The sequence below is a fragment of the Liolophura sinensis genome, chromosome 7 (assembly GCF_032854445.1).
Source record: "Liolophura sinensis isolate JHLJ2023 chromosome 7, CUHK_Ljap_v2, whole genome shotgun sequence".
Lineage (NCBI taxonomy): Eukaryota > Metazoa > Mollusca > Polyplacophora > Chitonida > Chitonidae > Liolophura > Liolophura sinensis.
In genome coordinates, this window is record NC_088301.1 from 44,257,539 (window position 1) to 44,281,435 (window position 23,897).

The 23,897-nt window shown below is 35.5% G+C and overlaps 2 protein-coding genes across 2 annotated transcripts in view; one reads left to right on the forward strand and one right to left on the reverse strand.

Moving 5' to 3' along the window:
- The first annotated feature begins 468 nt into the window (after positions 1–468).
- The window catches only part of LOC135470247 (synapsin-like), a 29,798-nt gene continuing 6,369 nt past the window's right edge, over positions 469–23,897 (forward strand). Inside the window, exons 1-8 of the mRNA XM_064749067.1 lie at positions 469–986; positions 6,307–6,363; positions 7,539–7,630; positions 7,969–8,119; positions 8,736–8,825; positions 22,465–22,527; positions 23,220–23,362; positions 23,794–23,868. Coding sequence (XP_064605137.1) covers positions 744–986; positions 6,307–6,363; positions 7,539–7,630; positions 7,969–8,119; positions 8,736–8,825; positions 22,465–22,527; positions 23,220–23,362; positions 23,794–23,868 — 914 coding nt within the window. The 5' untranslated portion in view covers positions 469–743. The remainder of the gene's footprint in view (positions 987–6,306; positions 6,364–7,538; positions 7,631–7,968; positions 8,120–8,735; positions 8,826–22,464; positions 22,528–23,219; positions 23,363–23,793; positions 23,869–23,897) is intronic.
- LOC135471167 (tissue inhibitor of metalloproteinase-like) lies at positions 11,684–17,416 on the reverse strand. Its single transcript, XM_064750261.1, has 6 exons — positions 17,294–17,416; positions 15,583–15,992; positions 15,026–15,108; positions 14,437–14,545; positions 14,023–14,147; positions 11,684–13,593 (listed from the first exon to the last, which is right to left on the reverse strand). The coding sequence occupies exons 2-6, from the start codon at positions 15,710–15,712 to the stop codon at positions 13,375–13,377; spliced, it is 666 nt and encodes a 221-aa protein (XP_064606331.1). The 5' UTR covers positions 15,713–15,992; positions 17,294–17,416; the 3' UTR covers positions 11,684–13,374.

Here is a 23,897-nt window from a genome sequence, read left to right on the forward strand (position 1 = left end):
GCCAATATGTGTAACTGTAAATGTTAAGACTACTCTGAAACTATGGATTTCTTTAAGTACATGCGTGTGTTACCCATACAGATAAATGTAATAAGCATATACAGGTATATGCTCAGTATATAACTTCATTGTGGACATGGTTTGAGTCAACATGGGTTTTTGACATTTGACCTCACCCTGCATTTCCAGTTGTTACCAAAACCTCCATAATTTTACCCACCTGTAAAATTTAATATATGCTGATATATGATTGTTTTTGGAAGATAAGTGCATGTGGGGAAAGTTAATGCTAAATTATGCTTGTTATTGTTTAGCACTTAACCACTCTATCCGTGTTAACGATTAGTGTTAAGTGTGTCTGTATTGTTCGTTTACAGGTATCCAACAATGACACCCAGGAGAGCCCTGAGAGTCTAGGCCTGGATCTCAAATTGACAGCAACAATACTCAGAGAAGTACAAGAGTCAATCAAGCCACCTGTCCCTTGGTCGTAAGACCCAGAAATCTGTTCACTGTTGATCCCACCAGGATTATAGGATGAAGTAGCCTTAAGATGTTTGACTGATAACTTCACATGCTGTCTTGTCCTCTGCCCTCACGGGAGACTCTCTCATTAAGCTAATCTCCGTCGCATAGACGGTCCAAGGGGGCGCCACTGCCTCATACAATTACTCTGTGTGTGGCCACATACAACCGTCAAAATTTCGTCCTTCACAAATTTCCGGGAGAATTTCTCCACTGGAATGAACTTCCTGCGCCGCAGGTTTAGCTCAGGCGACCTTCAAGGGGAGCTACGAGATAGGGATGACCCCACAGCCGCCATATTGAATCTAAAAAAGGGGCCGTCTCCAAGCGCCCCAAGTTCTCCTTCCAAGAGCAGCTCAGCAACTGGAATAACCCGGGGCCTCTTCTCGTCTACCAAGCCTTCATACAACAAAGACAGATGCAAAATTTTACTAGTTGTTGATGATCAACACACAGACTGGTATGTACAGCATAGAGAGCCTTAATGGAGTTTAACATCAACTGCTTCTACATTCTTAGAAATATTTATCACATTATTTGTTTTATGGGATCGTGCACATTATTTAGATGACATTAAGCGATGTATATTTATATGCTACCCCCCATGTAATATATGCACTGTCCATGGAGTTTCACAGCTGGAATTAAGTGTTGTTTTCCTTAAACCAGTTTTGTGTCTCTATGGCATTGACATGTTCGATTGTTATCTTAGCTATGTAAACAAAACTGAGGTTTTTAGCTGGAGGATTTGATAATGTTCACATAGATTATTTACCTGTACATGTATATCTCACTGCCTGAAATTCTGTCTTTTAATATTGATGTACTGACACCATTCATACACATACATGTACTATAAAGGGATATCACCGGGTGTGATTGTAGGAAGCTAAAGCTGGTTTATCTTTTATTGACAAAACTTTATCGGAATCTGTATTTAAATTTGTCAGCTTCATCCAACACTTGCCATTGATACTGCTTAGGTAAACCTTTTTTTTTCTTTGCCATTTTTTTCATTTTTTCATTGATTTGTGGCTACATAAACTACAGTGTATGTACATGTACTTAACCAGAAAATTGCCATTAACGGATAACAGGAGGATACTTACATTTGTACATCTGAGGCAATTCTCAAAGCATACATCTCAAGATATATTTCATTGTTTTGCATTTCAAAAGACTTTTATTTTAGATTTTGTAATAAGATTGTTCATTATCATTGCTTTGAGTCAAAATTTGTCTCAGAAATGACAGCAACAACTCATAAAAATCAAGGAAACCTGAATAAAAGCTGCCTGAAAGGAGTGTAAATTGTAATTGAGGTTATAAAATTATACACATCACTGTCCAGCTATTTTTCTATGAAAAACTTGTGTTCAAAGCTATATTATAGCAAAAAGATGCCTTCACTTATATACCACATGTGCATATGAGCATATAAGTGTAAATTCTTCTTCATCATCGAGGATCGAGACATGTTGTGTAAGTCATTCTTCAGGTGTATGCAACAGTAGGGTTGCGCTGGTTTGCACCAGGCGCTCTCCCAATAAATTTACCAACATACCTTTATCTGTAATGTACTGTAGGCAAAATATTTTGAACATGGCATAAAACATTGGTTAAATAAAACAGTGTTAAATAATATGAGAGAAGTCTTTATTCCCTGCTTCATATGGATGATACATGTTTAATCAACCTGTAAAAATATCTCCAATAGCTACAACTCCTTCATAAGTGTCAGTGGTTTTACATGCTTTGGGATAGGTGATGCATACATGTATGCATAAATCGTTAACGGAATACATGTCGTTTGCCTTTCACATACATGCATCTACAATTCTCTCATGATAAGTTCGTGCAATCAGGGTTTCTGGCTGATTGAGATACCTTATGATTTCAGAGCTGGTAGTTTAGTGCTCTTTTTTTTCAGCAGGATAGAATTTATCCTGGTTGTAATTCAAATTCTATCACATATACCTGACTACCCTTGTCTTCCTGTGGCATATAACTTCTTGTGATGACTTTTATAGAAGCATAACTAATTTCATGTACATATATGTGATACATATGTCATCCCTGGTGGAGAGGAAAATTGCACCTAGGATAGATTTACAAGTATTAAGGTGTGAGGACGGGAGCACATGTACTGTGTGGTATTAATAAGATGACAGGGAGTGATATGATGCTGATAGTAAATTGTTGTTTATTCTAGCTGAACTGAGTGCTGAACCACAAAGTTAAGACTCGTGGGTATTGGTTCAATCCTGACATAGGGCAGTAAGTTCTCTGGCCGTAAGTGGGAAGGTCTGGCTGCCGTGTACCATTGGTATTAAACAATGTGACAATGAGAAAATTCAAACAAAAAAGCCTGATCCAAAGAGTATCAGTGTGTTCAAAGGGCTGATGTTTCTTTTAGTTTACTTGTTGGTCAGGGCCATTGGTGGACCCAAGTGTCATGTTTTAGTGGTTCTGCTCGTCCTGCATGGGTGTAAGCATTTGGCCTAGCTGACTGTAGCCACTTTAGGGAATTTACCGAACATAGCAGGACCTTCTGATTGATAACACTTTCATTCAGATTTTGGGAAGATATTTTCGTAATAAATCTGACTTTGCTATTGAAAAACAATGCAAGGTCACAATATTTTTCTTTAAGCGATGACTCTCCCAAGACGGTTTTCTTGCCAGCTCACCCTGACAAGTTACTGCAGTATCCTGCCCAACATGTGCGCATTGTGACAATGGGGAATATATGTGGAATTCAGAATGCATCAGTGTAACATTTAAAGTGACTGCAAAATCCAGTCTATGGCATCGATATCTGTCTGTCCTCTATAAGAAACCCACTGACAATGGAGAGCTAATAAGTTTTTTGACGTGACAGCGAATTATGACGTGACGCTTTCAGCACAGACTTATGTTTACTTTAATTGAAAAATTCTTGTGAAGTACGTATGTCTATGAAATAATAACATACAGCATTTAGACTACTACTCACAAAAGCAACAACAGAATGTTACAGATCATCTGAAAGAAAAATCTTGTGGAAGTCTCATCTTTCTGTTTAATCAATTGCTGCCAAGAGAAGAGTATCAAAAACCTGTTGGCTTGACCTTACATGTATATGTTTTTGCAGGATTGGCAATTTTCAAGATCATGACTAACAAGCATGTGTTGATTCCATTAAAATTTAAATTTCTTTAGGGAATGTGAAATGAAAGTGTTGCATTTTTGTTCATGGTTTTGTTGTAAATATTTATGAATACACGTCAGTAATGCATTCCATAAATTCTGGTTTTTGCTTTCAACGATATTCAGTTAGCAAGTAGTTTTTAGAAATTGACAAATTGAACATTATAAAGTCAACAGGTTTAAATATCATTACTCAGGAATATGAAGGGAACAAGTTACAGTTCACTGGTGTCTTGACTGGTTTCTGCTGTACATATTTTATAGTGTAAAATGGGCATGCTATATCGAAACCCCGAAAAAGAGTTCTCCACATGATTTCTAGTGTCAAGCACAGGATCTCAGGCATCCTTATGAATGGTTTAGGATGCTGCGTGAGCTGTTTTTGCCCTAAAATAACGAGGGCAGGAAATTGTATGAAAAAAAAATGAAGTTTTCGACTGAAACTCCTTAAGCCAAAGGAACCAGAAAAAAATATATCTATGTTCAATTTCAAACCTTTCTGTAAACATGTACATTTCTTACATTCTCTAGGGAGCTCTTTTTTTTGTTGGATCTTGAGTAGAGTTTGGTCCAAGATTAATTTGATCCATCCTCTTAAATCCATTTTGTCTGATGTATTGGCTGTGATAACTCAATAGAACAGGCCAAACGACGCCTCAAGCCACAGCTTTCCTCATAACTGAAAGCTCTAAGATATTTTCAGGCCTGCGCCACCAGCAGTGTGTGGAAATGTACACACATGCCTCTGATTAAACTATATTCATGATTCTACTGTATTTGTAAAATTCTGCTGCTGGAATTACAGGCAGATAGAATTTCTGAAAGGCTATGTCTCAAAGGCTTCCCCTGAATCCTCTTTATTAATAGCGGCATCTGTTGAACTGAAAAAATTATTGATAGATTCAGCCTGCCTGATTCTTTGAAATCTATGTGGCAGCCATCTTTTATTTATTGTCAAGACAACTACAGTTCTATACATAATAGGAAATTTGTAGATATTAGGTACGGATATCTTAAAGTAGTGAATAAAATTTCAAATTAACACCAACCCAAGAGGTGGAGGCAGAATTGTTACTGACTATTTTCAGCCTTTTTCACATGTACATAAAAAATTAATCTATCTCTAGAGTACTTTTATCTCCAAGAAGCAGTGACATTCACCTGTTTATGATTGATTCATTGTTTAATGCCACACTCTGGAATTTCAAACTTATAATTCTACATAAACAATCTACCTCTACAATCCTAATCTCTCTGTGAAGGAGTGACATCCACCTATTACTGGTTGATTGATTGTTACACTGAAGAATTTTTAACTTATTATGCAAACATTGGCGGCCATAATATATTAGGGGTCATGGAAACCAGAGTGCTTGGAGTAAACAGCAGACATTTTTAATGAAAAGTTACACTGGTGAACTTTTTCACATGCGACATATGATATTGTATGGAAGGCAGGTGGCCTCCAACAAATTTGATTTTCATCTTAGTACGTGGTCTTCGTGAATATGCTTTGAAGATGCAGACCTGTTAATTCTGAGATCATATTTGGATTATTTGGTTCAAAATTTCCAGGGTTTCTGTGGATATATCTCAGAGTAATGTTTTATGTTTGGCTCAAATAGTCTTTCAGTTTTCACTACATCCTTACAAAACTAAATAAACTTGATGACATGCTTTGAAGCACTTGACTTTTATTGAAATTTTTTCTTCAAAATTATCAGGTTGTAGACTTAGCCAATTTATACATGCCTTCCAGTAGTAAGATTCTACATTTGGGTAAATTACTCTTTACAGTATACCTTAAGCTTAAATATGAACATGCTTGAAAGACTTACACCTTTTAAAACTGATACTTTTTAAGTCTGGCGCAAAATTACACATGTGTTTAAATTCAAATAGCCTTTCACGAGATTGATGTTGCACTGATAAATATTGTTAGATCTAACAATATTTGTCACTACAACATCAGTCTCGTGAAAGGCTGTTTGAATTTAAGTTACTTTCTGAACACACACACTGTACCCACACTACATTAGTCAACCTCATCTCATAAGCAAGATACGCAACAAAGTGAACAGCCATCATAAGTGAAATGTTCTTGAGTGTGGCGTAAAAGACCAGTCATGTAAATAAACATCAAATTTAAGTGATTCAATATGATTTGGGTAAGACCTAAGACATGTTTAAAATGAGCAGTGTTGGTACATGTATCTAAATATGCCTCGTTAGTTCTCGTTGGCCATGTATCAGTATAGTAAGTATGATGTAAGTGGGTGGGACATGATCATGCTTTGGCATGGTGTCCAAGATATATAAACACTAGACAGTATCATGATGTGATCAGCCGATTTTGAAAATTGTACTAAACCCTAAGCAAACAAACAAACAAACATTATACCAGCTACGTTCCAGAGATCAAAAATTTTTCCCCAGAGTAATTGTCCCTTAGATATAATGTAAATGTACATGTAATTTCTGCATTTGTTCTGTATGTATAGGTTATAGAAGTTCCAATCAACTTGCATGATAACCAGTGAGTGATATCTGAGTTTAAGTGTTTAAGTTTTTGTATTTTTTGTATTTTCAGGTCTAAAATATTTCAGGGGAAGAAAAATATTTGGTGACTGGGATATACGAGTAGAACAGGTGAGTTGATTGTATAAAGAGAAAATGAGCAACGTGCACATTTGTATACGGTACCTTACACAAGACTTTAAACCATTTATATCTGTACTTGTTTACGAATATAAGTATACTTGTATACAGTGTCAAGCAGATCGAATTTTATTAAACCAACAGCCGCGTAGTGTTAAGCAAACCTAAGAGTGTTCAGGAATTCTGCCTGACAAATTAGTGAACAGATAACTGCATTATTAATACATGTACAGTCCAACAGCCATTCCAGTTTCCATAATCCCAAGGATCAGACCTGTTTTCAGGTCATACCAAAGACTTCAAAATGGTACTTGTTGCTGTCTAGCTTGGTGCCCTGCACTGAGAGGTTAGAGCCAAGAAACAGGACAGTTTGGCCCAGTGTCAGTATAAATTGACTGGGTAGGGTGTCATGTGTTCATTGGCAGCAGCACTTTGGTGGCATGGTCTCACCCTACTACAAGAAGACACAATATATGTACACACACCTAATGACTCCTATCATTATATGACTGAAAAAGTACAATATGATGTAAAACCCAGAGGATACATACACACAGTCTGGTTTGCATTAGCAGTGAATTTAGAATTACATCTAAATAGTGATATGCAATGTATACATTTTTGTATTTACATTTTGTACAAAGTAAACATATCCCGGGGCAAAATGGCATGCCTGCTTCATGGCATTACTGTGTTCTTATATGGTAGAGGTAATATTCACGTTTAGATAAATTTACAATATTGGCTGAATGTCATTATTTTTTTATTATCAGACATACAAACCCACCCATAAATATAATTCTGAAGCTAAAACCTGTTTAATTAGTTTTCTGAAGCTATGATGTCACAATGGGACTTCAGTCTGTTGTTGTAGAATCTTATCTCAGAATATTGCATTGTAATGTATTGCCTATGTTTGTTTGGAAATCACAGTTCATTTGACCAGTAAATGTTGATTTAACATTAGCCAGGTCTAAGTAGTTGTTGCACACCATTGATTAATAGTCCTGTGTTTTGTAATATGTCACATATTATAACTGCATCAGACTCACATTGTTTATTATTTTTAATTGTGTAAATTACACTAATTCTGGCATCAACACGTTGTAGAGTATGGTTACTGCATCTTTTCTTCTTCTTCATTAGTGTCATTTGTTTTATTTCAGGCTGAATTTTCAGAAATTAATTTAGCAGCATACACAGATAGTGGCACAGTGGTAGATATTCAAGTAACCAGAAATGGAACAAAAGTGGTTAGGTAAGTTCTATTTAAACAGATCGCAACTTTCTAATATTACAGAGAGACAGAGAGAATCATCTATAGAGCAACTATAACTAATAATTATTTATAAAATGTGATTCTTTTTATGTTCACACTAATGTTTAATTTTAATGATAAAATCAGACACCTGAACTAAAGAGTGTAAGTAATTTACTTATATTTTAGTTTAATTTTTTGCTCCTCTCTCACAGTGTTACATACAAGTGTCAGTTAAAAAGTATTCTTATAAATTTGAAGACTTATCATTAATGCCATTAAATAATACTTATGGAATGAATTTTAGAAATTCAAAACTGTGACGTTTTCCTTTTCAGGTCATTTAAACCTGATTTCCTGTTGATCAGGCAACATGTTAAAGATGCTGGCGAGGACTGGAGAAATCTTCTGCTGGGCTTTCACTATGGTGGGGTGCCCAGTATAAACTCTCTCCAGTCAGCCTACAACTTCCTAGATAAACCCTGGGTGGTAAGTGCATGTGGCCCATGGCCTATAGCGTCAGTTATCAAACCTGTATACAAAATCTGATAGTCGTACTGTAAAGCATAATCATACTCCAGTAAGTGACCTAAAATTTTGCCTATCACTAAGTTTCGCCTGATTGTTAGAGTTCTGTTGATCTTAACAAGGTGTTTTTTTAAGGTTTATTCTGAAAGCAGGGTGACATCCGACAGGAAAATTTTCAGCACCAAATGTAGTATTTTATGACGTTTATTTTTGCCTATAAACATACATTTGTCTAGGCAAAGTTTTAGATCATTTGCTCTACTTGGGTATAGAATTTCGTTTAAATCTTAAGTTTGCTTTGTGATGCTGGACCCAGATACAAAATTTGTGACGGTTCAGCAAAAGGATTCAAGTAGGTTACTAATACATGCAATTATAGTAGCAGTGACCAGTCTGTCACAGCCCCTGGTACACTTCACATCAAACACATTTATTTAAAAGAAATTTTTAAAAGTTTAGATCATATGAGAATATGGATCAAATTTTGTTCAACGTACAGTTGAAATTAAAATAAAGTTTTGCAGCTTTGTACACATTGTGTAGAAATTAGTAAATTAATGATCTTCTTTTGTTGCAGTTTTCCCACCTAATCCAGATCCAACGAAAAGTTGGTAAGGACAATTTTCCACTAATAGAACAAGCATACTACCCCAACCATAAGGAAATGGTGAGTAATTTATGGGTGAGTTTCGCAACTTTGGTTTTCTTCTTTCCATGGGGTGCAATTGAGCTTCGTGAATTATCTTTTCAAAATTTCACACAGTGCATCATAAGAAAAACATTTTATGATAACATTTAATTGTATACAATTCATGCTTTAAGATTTCACTTGCAGTTCTGTGCATTCAAATTGCACAAAATTCATCAAGATTATTTTATGTTGCAAATTTGTTAAGTCAAAAAAAAAACATAGTGGATTTTTTAGAGGGTCCACAGACACAGTTTTCCCGAATTCAGGAAGCACAGTTGTCTCCCTTTGCACGTTTGTGTGCCACTCTTAATATTACGTTATAAGCCAAAGTCTGTGTCAAATTCTAAAGACTAATCTGTATCTGAAAGTTGAATGTGAGCATATTATTAAGGAGTACTGCTAATTTGATAATAGAACTGTGTATTATTAGAGTAGTACATATGTACTTGTAGATGAAGTAGTGGAGAAATAAGATACATGTAGTTTTACGTTTGCGGGTGCAGTACATTGTATGTGGTTGTTGTCTGCAGAGATTATAAAATGCATATCATTCAGCTTACTACTCCTATTGGTTTGCAAAAGTGGACTTTTCCGCCAATTTTCTTGTTTTACTAAAATCATAGGTTTGATGAAGCTTAAAACATAGTTCTTGGCTACCCGTATCCAGTAAACAATTATACTTCCAACCATGTAAAGTTAAATTTTTATTTGTAGGGAGAATATCTTGAATTCATCTAAATAGCCAGACTAATTTATCGTGAAAAGCCTGCCTATTAATGTGCCACGGCATCTGAATGACTGCAGACGTCTGGCTTAATTCTTTCTGTTAAGGTAGATTTTACTATTGTCTCAACATTTTCATTCAGATGGTAAAGAATTACTTGTGTACGTACACAACAAACATTCTGAATTACTCCAGTTACCAGAGAAACAAATGGAAATAAATCTAAGCACTACTGAGGCTGATCTTGGCATTCAACTGTCACTGGATTTTATGCTACAGTTTTGTAGCGGTGGCTTGTAAGATGAAAGCAGGGCTAACCAAAGTTTGGGCCAAGATGGTGTGCTGCTGTGTGACATAATTTGTGATACCTTCATTGAATATTACACAGCTTCTAAATCAACTGATTTTACATCCATGGTGGTCCGTAAATGAAACATACCTGGGGCCAATTTCACAAAGCGGCATAAAACATTTATTAATTGTACATTTGTCGTACAATATTTTGTACTTCATTATTAACATACCATTGTCCTGGATGTGCGATGTCGTACAAGTACGTCATCTTTGTAAAAGTGGCCCCAGTCCCACAACACTTTGTAAAAGTGGCCCCAGTCCCACAACACTTTGTGAAAGTGGCCCCTACCCCACAACACTCTGTGAATGTGGCCTCTGCCCTTCAACACTTTGTGAAATGGCCCTTCGGCTACTCGTAACTATATCATTGTAAAGGATCCTATATGATGTCTTATGCAGTAGATCTATGTCATCATATGTCACTTCATGGAGTGAAAGGGAAAAGGCTACGTCTCAGCTGAAGCTACCCAATCTGGTAACAACATGTTTGATTGGATAAAATTCACAAGATGGCTGCCTCAACTCACACCAGCCATTTGATGCTGTACTGTCATTTTGTTCTGCATGTTATTCAGTGAAATCTCATTAAAATAATAAAGTATGATGCTTTGTAGAAAGCTTTACTATCCTGCCTTCGATTGAAGTACCTTTTAGCCAGTTGCTGTCTTGTCCTTTAAGTCATGCATAAATAAAGTCAGATGAAGTGTATCTGTTCATAACATGTGCTTGATGTGACATGAACATATTCCTGATATCATGTTAAATGAGGAGGCAGAGGATACAATATCGGGACAATTACAGTGGCAATGTAGTTTGATGGAATTGTGTTAAAAGGATTTCATAATAGTATAGTTTGTAGCTGTTTTTCATTACTGGCGAAGTCAGGCAAAGTGGAAGTGTCAGACAAATTTCCCTTTCATGCATTGTTACAAGACTTTGAAAATAGAGTAGTTCTACATAGTATGTCTGTAGCCAGTGTTGAAAATGTCTTGAAACATTGCTCCTGTGCCATATTCAAAATTCTGGTATGCATTTCACACAAACTGAAATTTGAACCATGGCTGGCTGATTCAGATAAAACGTCGCTCTAGCAGAGATTTCCTATAAGATGGTTGTTGTAATTATGCATAATTTAATTAACTTGTGTCAGCATGATGGGCCTGTCCTCACAAGCTGAAGCACTACTTGCTGGGAATCTAGCTCATGAACCCCATACAGGGTCAGGCTGTTTTGTTGACTGTGTATCAGTTATCTCCCTTGTCATGCACCCTGCTGCTGGTCGAGGCAAACATGTTTAAGCTTCATGTGGTTATTTGTTCACTGATACTGATGTGAACAAAGACATCAAGTTATACTTTCATAATGAATGTTAATGGATTGTTGTTAAAGCCATTTAAGATCATATGCTTAGTGTGAAATGCCATGCATGTAAATGTCATAAGTAACACCTTGAAATCAGCAAAACATCGTCTTGACCACATATTATTAGCATTGTGCTGGGAGGAAAACAGACAGAGCTGAGGGGAAACTCACAACCATCTCTAGGTTGCTGCCAGATCTCCCTGCATACAACAAGAGAGGAAATCTGAATGTACAGTCTGATGATAATTGATCAGTGATTTTGGTTGTGATGCATCAGTACATTTTGATTTTTAATCTAAGAAATCTCATTAATGTGCAACAAGTTGTCGCCAGAATTTATTTTGTTAACATAGTCAAAACTTGTACAATTCCATGACCATCTGAAACTTTAATATAACAAAAAACAGCATATTGCCTCTCATGTTTGCATAAATCTACAGACCTAGGATTCAGCTTTATCTAGGCTTGCCTATCTTCACCCAAGAATCAGCAACCATTCTGTATTCAGTAAGTGTGCATAGTTGCACATGAGATTTGTATGGCTATTACTATTAAACTGTAAATGAAATTAAATGAATATAATAACAATGATTCAGAACACAAACAGCTTTCATGATGAACCACTTGTCTTCAAATGTTTATTCCATTTGACTCTTGAAACATATTTTCCATATAAAAATGAGCATGTGTTGGATATTTCTCACTTTTGTAGATGCCAAATGTGTTTCAAGGTCACCCTATACACACATGAAGTTATCATGGTACATGTATCTGGGTGTGTTAAAATTGTATTGAACTGGCCACTAGAGGAACTGATGATGCCTAATCACCTTTGTTCCTGACTAACCACAGACCTTCATTATTTCCTATTGTCCAAAGTTCTAAATTTTTAATATGTCTAAAAATGTTTGGATTTAAAAACATCATTAAACTAAGTAATAGGTAAAGTCATAATTTTGTGGAGATTGTGATGGGATGTCATTTAGATTGCATTTTCTAAAGTCACTGGGCTGGCTTATGGAGTGCTTAAATTTGTACATGTAGCTCATTTGGACTAGTTAAAGTGCACTGGTTTAAATATAAATTCTAATGCAAAAGCATATTGGGTAATTCTGCCACCAGGTTTATGGGTATAAAGGAAACCACGGTGCCCATATTAAACTATCCTAACAACCAACCTCACAGAGTTGCATTATTCCATATAGCTTTAAAGGAGAAGAAAACTTTAATAGTGTCAAGAACCTTCACTTTACATGAGAGTTTTTAAACATGTACATGTACATTTTACAAAGTAAAACTTTTCAGTATTCCTAGTTCTGCATATATTTCTGTTTTTCAAAATTAAGAATTGTGTGTGCTTGTAGGGTGTTCTGCATTTATGCATTTTGTATGGATAAATATTTCTTCTGTGACCTGTTGAGCTTCCAGATATATATTACTTGTATTTGTGTACATGTATGTTAAGACAACAGACAAATGTCTCTTAACAGTATAATTGTCTCTATCCACATTTTGTCTTTCATTATTAAAAGGGGATGTGTTCCAAAGGCTACGATGCCTTCTTGTAACCCTTTGCTGTTGCTAAGCAAAGAGATCTTGCTACTGGCATGATGTGAAAAGGAATGTTGTCAGGCATCCAGGTAATGTTGTAAGAGTAGCTATAAGCCTGGTCTTCTGGAAAGGCATACTGGTCACACCAGTACCAGTTTTCAACACAAAGAATTATGGTGGTACATGTATATCTATAGCCTAATTCCTCAACCTTTTCGCATGTGAGAGAGGAACTCCCAGTGCAATTTATGCACATTTTGAATTTGATTTTAGAGACAAAACTGCATTGGTTAGATTGGCCAATTTCAGGGCTTCACCAAAAGCATCACTTTATCTGCACAGAATAATGCGTTCAGAATGTGCAAACATGTGAAAAGGTCCAAGAAATACAGCGTATGTGTTGTACAGACTATATACAAAGGATTTTGTAAGGAATACAATTTACAAAAAACAACAAAACAGCAGCTGTTCACAAATCCATGTTAGGAAGATGATAAAATTATCATCAAAATCACATCCCTTGGAAGGTCAAGACTAGTTTCTTTGTATGTCCTTGTAACATGTAATAAAGTCATTATTTCCACGTTTTTTGTGCCCATAACTCCAACGACATCGCTGCTGTCCTGAAGGAACTGCCTTGCATTTGCAGAGAGCGTATTGGTAGTAACAGAGGGAAGCTGGGGACATGCTGTCCCATATACAAGCATCTTTCACACGCTTAGCTGTTTTGCTGCAACCGTAGCATTGTTTAACCTGGAAAGTAATAGTCAAAACAGGTTAAGGACACCAAAGGCTAGATCAGTTACAAACTCTGCTTAGCAGTGATCAGTATGTACAGAATATCATCTTTCAAAAATGTGCGAAATAACTAGAAACAGTATTTAATGGAGATGATTTTAAATTTTACTGCCATTTTATATTTGAGGCAAAACTGATGTTGGAGGTAAACCTATGCCTTGTAGGCAAGATAGTGAAGCAAATATATGGACAAAAATAGAGTTATGTAATGAAAGCAAAACTTATCCACACCCTTAACATCTACCTCAGAATTGCTTAAACGGATATTGTATGTGAACGATCAAGATATGACATAAGATCCCGTTCTACTTTGTACATTACCGATACCAAAAAATGGAGATGCATATCATATTGAACTTCTGAAATATTAAATTTCACACTAACCTTACACTTGCCACAGTACTTTTTATATCCACCTCTTATCAAGCGCCTTTGTCGTATGGGAATCCCTTTCCACTTTTGTACCCAACCACATGAAGATATTGCTAGTTTTCTGCCTGACACAAAACCTGTAAAGAAAAAAATTACAATACATGAAGGAATGCGTGAATGAATGCGTGAATGAATGTGTGAATGAATGCTTGGAGTTTAACGTCATACTGTTTCAGTCATATGATGATGAGGAGTCATTAGGTGTGTGTACATATATTGTGTCATCATGTGACAGGGCTTTTTGTCTGTTGTAAGTGTAATATGCAAAATGAGCATAAACCGTACAGATGTGCCAAAAGCAAAGAAGCTAAAGATTCAAACTTCCTCTAACTACTTTAAAGAGTGGAAAACCTTAAAAAGAGGTACCTGTAGCAAAGTACTTCTCTCCGCTCTTCAGTTTTACTCCACACATCGAGTCATATCCAGCTGTATGCAATACATGTTTAGATTGTACTTTCTCAAATTCCAGTGTGTTCTGAAAGTAAAAATTAGTTCATGCCAAAAATCACAAAATTATGCTTTGTACTTTTCTTGTAGTTTAATTGTCAGTAGCAAATATTTGTAGGCCACAATCACATAGCACATCTGAAAGAGAGTATCCACTTAAACCAACACTACAATATCAGTTAAACTTTAAAAAAAAAGTATATATATATATTTTTTTTTCTACTTAAAATTTAACTTTCTGTACCTGTAGATTTATGTGATATACCTGTTTAGTCTGATTTCAGCTGTCAAAAACACAAAACAGATGCCCAGAATGATGGTTATCAATATTGTCTATTGCAAGTATACTCTAATATGAGCCAACAAATTACAGAAAGGTCAGAAATATGAATTTATAAATCAGTTTGGTTCTTGAAGTTGCTAACATTGCATTATCCCTGTTTTGCAAATTTGCAAACTGCAGTTGAAGGGATATGGCGTAGAGTTTAAACTGTCAGTCTTTACTTACCTTGTAGACAACTGTCTGTGAGATGTGGTACATGAAATGGTCTTGGTCCATTGTTTCTGAGCTGTTCACCACAAACCTTATGGCTGAAATAAAAAAGTACATTTTGACAATTATTCTTTGAGAAGGGCTCCTGTGAAAAACCACTTGTGTTAATGATGATGTCAACTTACAGTTGCAAGAGTAAATAATAGGTCAGATTCAGATCGTGTAACATCCTGATAAACAAGTCTTTAAAGTCCTTTGGTTACTTGGATGAGCCTGTTGCCTGAGACCAGAGACCAATAACTAGTACTTTTTGTGTGCCTGTGAAATTTTTTCACTAACAGACTAAATTAAGACATTTTTCACAAACTGTGTAGATACAGACATTTTTTATCATTAGGGTAAATAAAAGTATTTTTCACCAACAGATTAAATTGAGACATTTTCACCAACTGTGTAAATACAGACATTTTTCATCAGAAGCATAAATAAAAGTATTTTTCACCAGCAGAGCATGTCTGTTCGTTGTAAAATGTGTGGTACTGTGGAAAGGAAAAAAAACTTGTTATTCTTACCAAAATCAGACTTGCAAAACATGTCTTGAGGGTGAGCTATTACACATGAACAGCCAGAGCTCTGTCGAAGTAGTCCAATGAAAAACAATGTGAGACAAATGAAGTATCTGAACAGTTGTTGGCCCACCATCTTGTGGATCAGCAAGAACTGTCACAAAAATTGTCTCCCTGGTGTAGTATTTTGTTTTCTCTATGGGAGGCTTTGCTACAAATGAATATCACTGTGAGCTGATGTGATATATGGTCACGTTTGGATGAGGGTGAGGGCGTTGGGAGGGTGTTATTAGACTTGTTTTTGGAGCCAGTCAGAGTATGGTGTGATATTTCTTGTAGTCTGTGATCATGTGATGTCAGTGGTCACGTGAGGTAATCTGGAAATATCCGCTGTGGTCCAATGGTAGATCAAGTCTCTGTAAAAAAAAAAAAAAAAAAAACCCACTACTATTACTTTCTCTTCTCAGCAAATTGCAATACAAGTTACCAAATAAATATGGAAAGATAACCAAAAAAAAAGTACAGTTATTTTCAGGAACTGCAAATTGCTCATTTAGGGTTTGCAGAGGGAGTTTGGGAGTCCTATTATGTAGAAGTCTGCATTCAGAAACATTACTCCATTTGCAATTATCCATTCATGAAGTCATAATATTCACCAACTACATGTAATTGCCCAGGGATACAAAGTTTAATACAGAAAGAGTTGGTCTTTGTATTTCACCTAAAGTTTGGTGTAAAAATATGCTTTTTCAGAAGCTTATAAAAGCCTGAAAATTATACTTTTCATCCCAAAACAACCTTTTGTGATAAGAAATTGTTCAAAATTCACAACAACAAAACAAACTCATAACTGGTCCTATAAGGTGGATGAATCAGTCAGAATCAAGCTAAAATTTAGGTAATATACAGAAATTGTTGATGGTAGAAGGTGATCCATGTGTACTCTTTACCTGTTCTCATAATTGACACATATTTTATGTACTGGTATAGGCATTACATGTGGCTCTATTTATGTAATATGCAATTTATCTCTGTTTGTTTAATGGGAGGGAACCGGTTGAACTAGCAAAATACAGACATTTTTGCGGTCTATATGTAGTCTTGGGTTGTCAGCAGCCAGGTCATACTTATAGCTGATTGACATGTATATAAGCTTATATTTGTACATGGCATGTTGTCCTTCGTATAAGATGATTGTAAAATCATCAACTTTGTGATGAAGAAATAAAGTGTAAATTGATATCTTAGATCATGATCAAGTATAACATGATATCCTTTATTCTTTTTAAAAATAATAGCCTTCTATGTGTATGCTTCAGGTTTTAGTTTCTCCAATTATTTTCCTATCGTATTATTTACCTTCCTTACAGTGTACCAGTGAGAGGATAAAACAAACATATAAAACATATACATTACCATAAAGGAGACATGTGGATAAACATAATACAATTTCTTATTTGTTTAATATTGTTCTTTAAAGACAAATATTAGCTTGCCTTAAACATTTTGATCATGTTTTCCAAACAAATATTCTTTAATTCTTGTTTATGAAACAAATTTCAAAGCTAAATAGAAACAAGAATCGCTGAGAACATTTTTGTTATGATGGAATCATATCTACTTTTCTATAAACATTTTAACCTTAATTTTTCATTTTCAGGTTTATATATTGCAAATACTGAATATCAAGAACGTTTCACATCAATACAATACATACCTGAAATGAAATTCCCTTGTCTGCTTGTCCAGCAGAGGTGTTCATGAACAGTAGTGAGAGATGTATATCCTGTCTGAAGTATCAGCCCTACCACAAAGTGTAACAGCATCTGGCATGGTTTTATGTGTATGTAAGAGAAAGCCACAACGGTGGTATCATAAACCTCACTGCTACACATCAGAACCTCCCCTACAAACATAGAATGGGCCCTTCAGTGGCATTAAGAGCCAGCCTATGTGATGAGAAATAGGGGTGAATGGTACATGTATATTTCACTTCAAGTCTGCTTATAGTGGATTCAAGAAAACACAACTGTGTACTTGAATATAAATTATCTTCTCATCTTATCTAAGTCATGTGAAACCATATACTCTGAAAACACTTGACGCAGCGTATATTCTTGAAATAGGAGCTATCCATTTTAACATGGTAAACATACAGCTTCCGTGAAATGTATGAAATCTCTGTATCAAGCGGTTCTGAGAAGCAAAAGGCTTCTTGATTCCTGAAGTAATGGAAGTCTACAGTTCAATAATATGCAACCAGAGACTCTCCAATTTATAAAAGTATTCACTGTCCACGGGAATGGAATAAGTTACCTAGGCACCGTAATAAATTCGAGATTCTTTTGAAATGAAGACTCAAATCCTATATTGTCAATGAGTTGTCATAAACTTGAACTGGTGTACATGTGAATGACTTTATTCACACCACTCTACCTATATACTTTATGTATTGTTTTACATGAACACACTTTGGTATATTATGTCTCCTTGTATTGTCTTGATTCCTTGGAATAGAACAAGCTTTGATGGACATTATTCTTGCTTATCCTGTTACATTATACATTGTTAATATGTATCATTTGCGTATATCACGCTGTACTCAAGAATTTTTCACCTATATGACGATGACCAGCATGATAGTGGGAGGAAACTGGGCACAGCCCGGGGGAAACCCACGGCCATTTGATCATATCAAACTATGATCAAATAAAAAGGTAAATAAATATGATTTTTACTGAAGAGTTTATCAACTAGATCAAATTGAAATTTCATTGTACATGTAGATAGCCATTGCATTCTAATCTGTTCAGTGTATTAAAATACATGAGTTATGAATTTTCCCCACAATTGGCAAAAGGTTAAAGAATCATCACAGAAATAGGCAATTATATGGTAGAAACAATTTATACAGAACATGGGTATATTGATGATACTGGTACAGTATTATATACTTATCCTGTGTTATAGATGTCATTACCACATTGTGGTTAGACCCTAGTCAGATGTGTGAGATTTGATACAATTGTGCATCCCATGTATTGGAAAGCTTATTAATAACTTCCTCTGAGTGTCAGGCAGAGGTATATAAAACAGAGGAGATACTGAATGCTACACCTTTTTGGTGGGAATTACATGTAGGTGGGCCATGTAACTGATACTCTAATTATAAGCATAGTAGAGTCATTTTGCTTTCAGCTTGGCAAATGTACATTTAGGTTGTGTGAAATACACCATTGTTAGTTTATCAGTGCCTTGTACAGGCCGGGTCAACAACTGTGAGCACTGAAAACAAAAACTAGTGTGAGATTTTTATTTAGCCCCTAGCTGTATTGTTCTGGGCGAAAGGTTTCTCAAGTCAATTTTTTCATGTTTAGATTAATATATGTCAGTCCTTGAAAGATATCTTTGGTAAGAACTTAAAATCAGACGGTATTTATTTAGTTGGTTGAGCTCAAAAACACTGAAATAAACAATTCAGAGAATTAAGTTACCTTTCTTTGGCAAGAGGTGAGGAGGAAAGAAGGATTAACATATTGCTTACACTAAGCCATTTTTTAATGAACAGCATTACACTAAGCCATTTTTTAATGAACGGCATTACATGTTTTTGCCCTGTGAGCTGCATGGCACAATCACAGCACAGTATTTAACAGAGTTGTTTATATGTTTCTACTGTACAACTGGAAATTAAATGTATATGAGAAGGAAATGTCTCCATCAGTAATAATATAATACAAATATCGTCGTGTCTAATCATACACAACTTACTAAGTTTCATCAAATGAAATTCATTGACTTCTTGATACATTGTGCCATTGATACTGATCTGCGGAAATTCCCATGGCTTCGGTTAGCCTGTGGCTTATGAACAGGTGGGAACCCAGGATGTGAAGCCCACTCAGCACTTCTGTGCTAATTAAGAGCATAGTCCAGGATGTGTGTCTGTGGATAGGGGTGGCTAGAGGACAGATGAGTGGTTTAGTAGTGTCAGTCACATATAGTAAACATAATACGTAGATCCCGTGGCCTCAGCTACTGTAATTCTTTTACCTTTTCGCATGTTTGCAAGGTTTCATGCAAAATTCTAATGGCATTATTCTGTGTAGACTGATAAAATTATATTTTTTTGTGATGCCCTGAAATTGGTGAATACAACCAATTTAGTTTTGTCTTCAAAATCAAATTAAAAACATGCATAAATTGCACTGAAAGTTGCTCTTTAATGTACGAAAAGGTTGAGAAATTTGGGAGTGCTGATAAAAAAAAACTGCATGGCCAGAATCAAGTTTGCCCTGGTTCTCGTAAATGGGTTAGATGCATGTACATGTGTACATGTGCTTTAATATATATTTGTGCACGTAGAAAGTGCGTACAGTGGGTAACTTATGTAGTCACCCATTTTTTAACTGACAATAATCATTGATTCAGTGACAAATTTATGGTGTACTGGGATTAATTTGTGTTAAATAATATGTGTTTTGGTGACTCAAAAACAAAGATGAAAAACAGTTTCTGACTGCCCAACCCAGTTTTGTGATGTTTTAAAAGTTGTTAAAATGAAATCATCTTCATATTACATGTAGGTCTTTGCACATCTTAGAATCCACTGTGTAATTTATTGTTGGCTATTTTCACATAAGGACCATATTATATTTTCCATACAAAAATACTTCGCTGTCCAATCAATATGAGGTTTTATGTATACAACATATTTCTTTTATCTTCCAGTGCTGAACATGGCTAATTATTTTGCTATATTTTGTACACACATGCTCTCAGGTTGAGAAAGGAAATTATTAATGTTGTCTTTTTTAGTAGCAGGGTATGCAGTATTTCCTGACTATCGGGTAATGACCATAAACAGTTGGCAAATCCACATATATACATGGTAGCATTTCCTGGAATTCAGGTATTTCGAAATATGACTGTATTAAGTCAGGATACGAGAGTGTCACCTGTGGCGCACAGCAAGAGGGAAATCTAATACTACCAATCTTGCGCTATTTTTGGCGAACAGATGTTGAAAAACACACACATTAAATATTTTGATACATGAACAAAGAATTTATGCAGGACAGAAAGAGGCATGTAGGATATGATCATCTGGGTGGAATAAGTATGGCACTTCATGTGTTTAGCACATGAGCAGTCATGCCTAGAACATCAAGTATATATATTCCGTGCATCGTTTAGAACTGATGACTGTTTCTTTCTTACATGTTACCAACTTTTTCAATTTTCAATTTCAATTTGTATATTATAGGTTGTTGAAAGATTTGAAGGTCAGACTTGATGCGTACATTCATACAGTGAACCTTGAATGCAGCTCCTCCGAACTACAATCTTATTTTATGGTTGATTTATCCACATGGTTGTGAGAATGTACCCACATACCATCATAGAACTGTTATGTATACATGAGATTTCATTTGACCAATGTTGAGTGTATTCTTTGCAAAACATTATTTCACTCCTATGGTCTAAAAGCAAATGAAAACTAATCATTGTGCTGTTTTGAACATCTTAAACTACATGCGAATAATAAGTCAGCGGAAAATAACAGAACTATTTTTGCTACTTGAAATTCTGCTGAAAGTGTGGATTTTGTCCATTCTTCATATTAGTGTAATTGTAATGTAATTGCACTTAACACTCCTTTGTTCATTTCAGATCATTCTTATGGGAAAGCATATTTTTTTTACGTGGGTATTTTCATATCTTAAAATAGTCTTCTTTAATTTTAACCAGATGAAAAATATGAATGGAAAGTCAAAATCAAAGTTGGCTGAGTTACAGGTACCAGTAGACATTACAGTTCGTCTTTTCATCACTCCCATTATCGGTATTATTGTCACCTATTCAACCTTTTCACACCTGCTCAATCCTCACTTGTCTCATCTGCCTCAGCTCATCTCTAAGCATATACCTATATCTCATATTTTCATATAACTCCCAAACAATGTGCATCAGCTTATGTTTAAATCTACTTTACATATAAAAAAATAATCTACCACCCAAGCTATTATACTTACATATATATATATATATACACATGTGCGCAAGGTTTTAGGAAGTACATTAATATTGATAATGAAACTGTTTGCCTTGTTACCTGGTTTAAGTTACATTATAAAACCTCAGTTCAATTTTTCTTTGTTTACATAAATTTAAACCACTGTTAATTGCAGTATCTCTCAGATATAATGGTTGGTCGGTTGGGTAGTGTATGTTTTAATTAAAGGCACATACTAATTCTGACTTTCTGGGCTTGTTGATGTTGGTGGTGGGTATCTTACTCTGAAGTGAAAATGTGTTAAGACATCATTATACACAATGAAGGGAAATACTGGATTTCTGTCTGTCAATCACATATTACATATGTGATATATGTTTGATAGCAGCAACAGACATTTATTTCATGAAAAGAAATTTCTAGTTTATTTGTTTTCTTTTTGCAAGATACATGTATTTTGTGAACATAACATTTCGGCACGGTTTTTGACCCAACAGAAGATATAATTATTTTTACCAGTAGAGTTATTCCCCTTTGAACTCGGAATTTGTCAGGGGATGTTTTGCAACTATTGACATGTTAGAGCTTAAGGGTATGAAAATTAGTTCAGGTTTGTTGTGTAAAGTGGCTGTTGTTTGATGTGTTGTTTTTTTTTTTTCTAAACACAGGCACTGAATGAGTATTGTACGAGTGTGTGATCTGTGTTGTTACTGCACCAATAGACAAGTTATAAAACAATGTTACAAGATTCAGGAACCTATACTCAACCATTCCTATGTTCAAGAAATGTTCAATCTGCAATTTTTTCTTGTATTGTAATTTGCCATCTAGTGATCAAAGTATGTTTCATGCATGTTCATATAACATTTCAGTTGGTGACACCAAAATTCCCAGTTGTGGTAAAAATAGGACATGCTCATTCTGGACTAGGAAAGGTAAGTTATATTACAGTATGTATTGTAAAATAAAGTTATCTAATACTGCCACCGGCCTAGATAGCACAGTTGGTAGAGCGTCCGCTTCAGGAACGGTAGATCTGGGATCAACTCTGGGTGTGTCGAGTCACACCTAAGACTTTTAAAAGAGGAAGTTGTAACTTCCTTGCTTGGCTTTCGACATGAAGGGCATAGTGCAACGACTGGTTGACCCGTATCAGTATAATGGCTCGGGTAGGCGACTTACTTGCCTTCAGTAAGTCGTCGCAGTGAAGCAGCACTAGATAATAGAGCGGTGGAAATCTGTCCTGCAACAAGGAGGTACATTACATACGCCCTATGGATTCCTTCGTCGTCATATGACTTAAAAATTGTTGAGCACTCACTCACTCACTCTAATATTGCCACACTATAAAGTGATAAATTTCACATATTTCAGAGAGAAGTAGAGGAGTGCCTAGGGTTTAACATTGTACTTAACAACTTTTAAGTCGAACGACGTCCAGAGAAGTAGAGGAATGGTCTCTCTATTCCTTCTTAATTCCTTTTAAGAGCTTTTAAGAAAATTATAATTTATTTTAATACGTGTTTATTTTTTTTCATTATTCATTATTCGTTATTATTAAGAGAGAAAGATTAGAATATTTATGAAGTAGATCCATTTCACCCGTCTTTGTCTCGTTCGTCTCCAGGTGAAAGTGGACACGCACCATGGCTTCCAAGACATTGCCAGTGTAGTAGCCGTCACTCGGACCTATGCAACAACAGAGCAGTTCATTGATGGCAAATATGACATTCACGTGCAGAAAATTGGAAATAACTACAAGGCATTCCTGTGAGCATGCTTACTGTTTTGTTCTCCTTGGCATTGCATGATATTGCAAATTTCTCTTACGAAAGGTGATTACTTTATTGCCAAAGGTTAACTATTGACACAAATTCTTCAGCTAATTGTGAATGTCTGCTAAGACATTAAAGACACGATTTGTCTCAGAAAGCCATTGATATCCCTGTTTTTATTTGAGCTATCAGCCCTCTGTTTGCACTACCAATATAAAGTAAAATTTTACTGTACGCCTTAAATAAAGGAAGCTTGATCAGCTGTTTACCGTATAGATTAATATTTCAGTACTTACCACAATTAGGATAGGTATTGGATGACTTTTTGATTTTATGTTATGTAACCAAGTGGGTTATCTGATTAATTTATGTGACTAACACAAGCTATGAGGCACCTGAATTATGACTACTTTGTGTTTTGTTTAGTCGTAAATCCATTTCTGGCAATTGGAAAGCCAACACTGGATCAGCAATGCTTGAACAGATAGCCATGAATGAAAAGTAAGTATTTTTCTTCAAATTCATTCTTT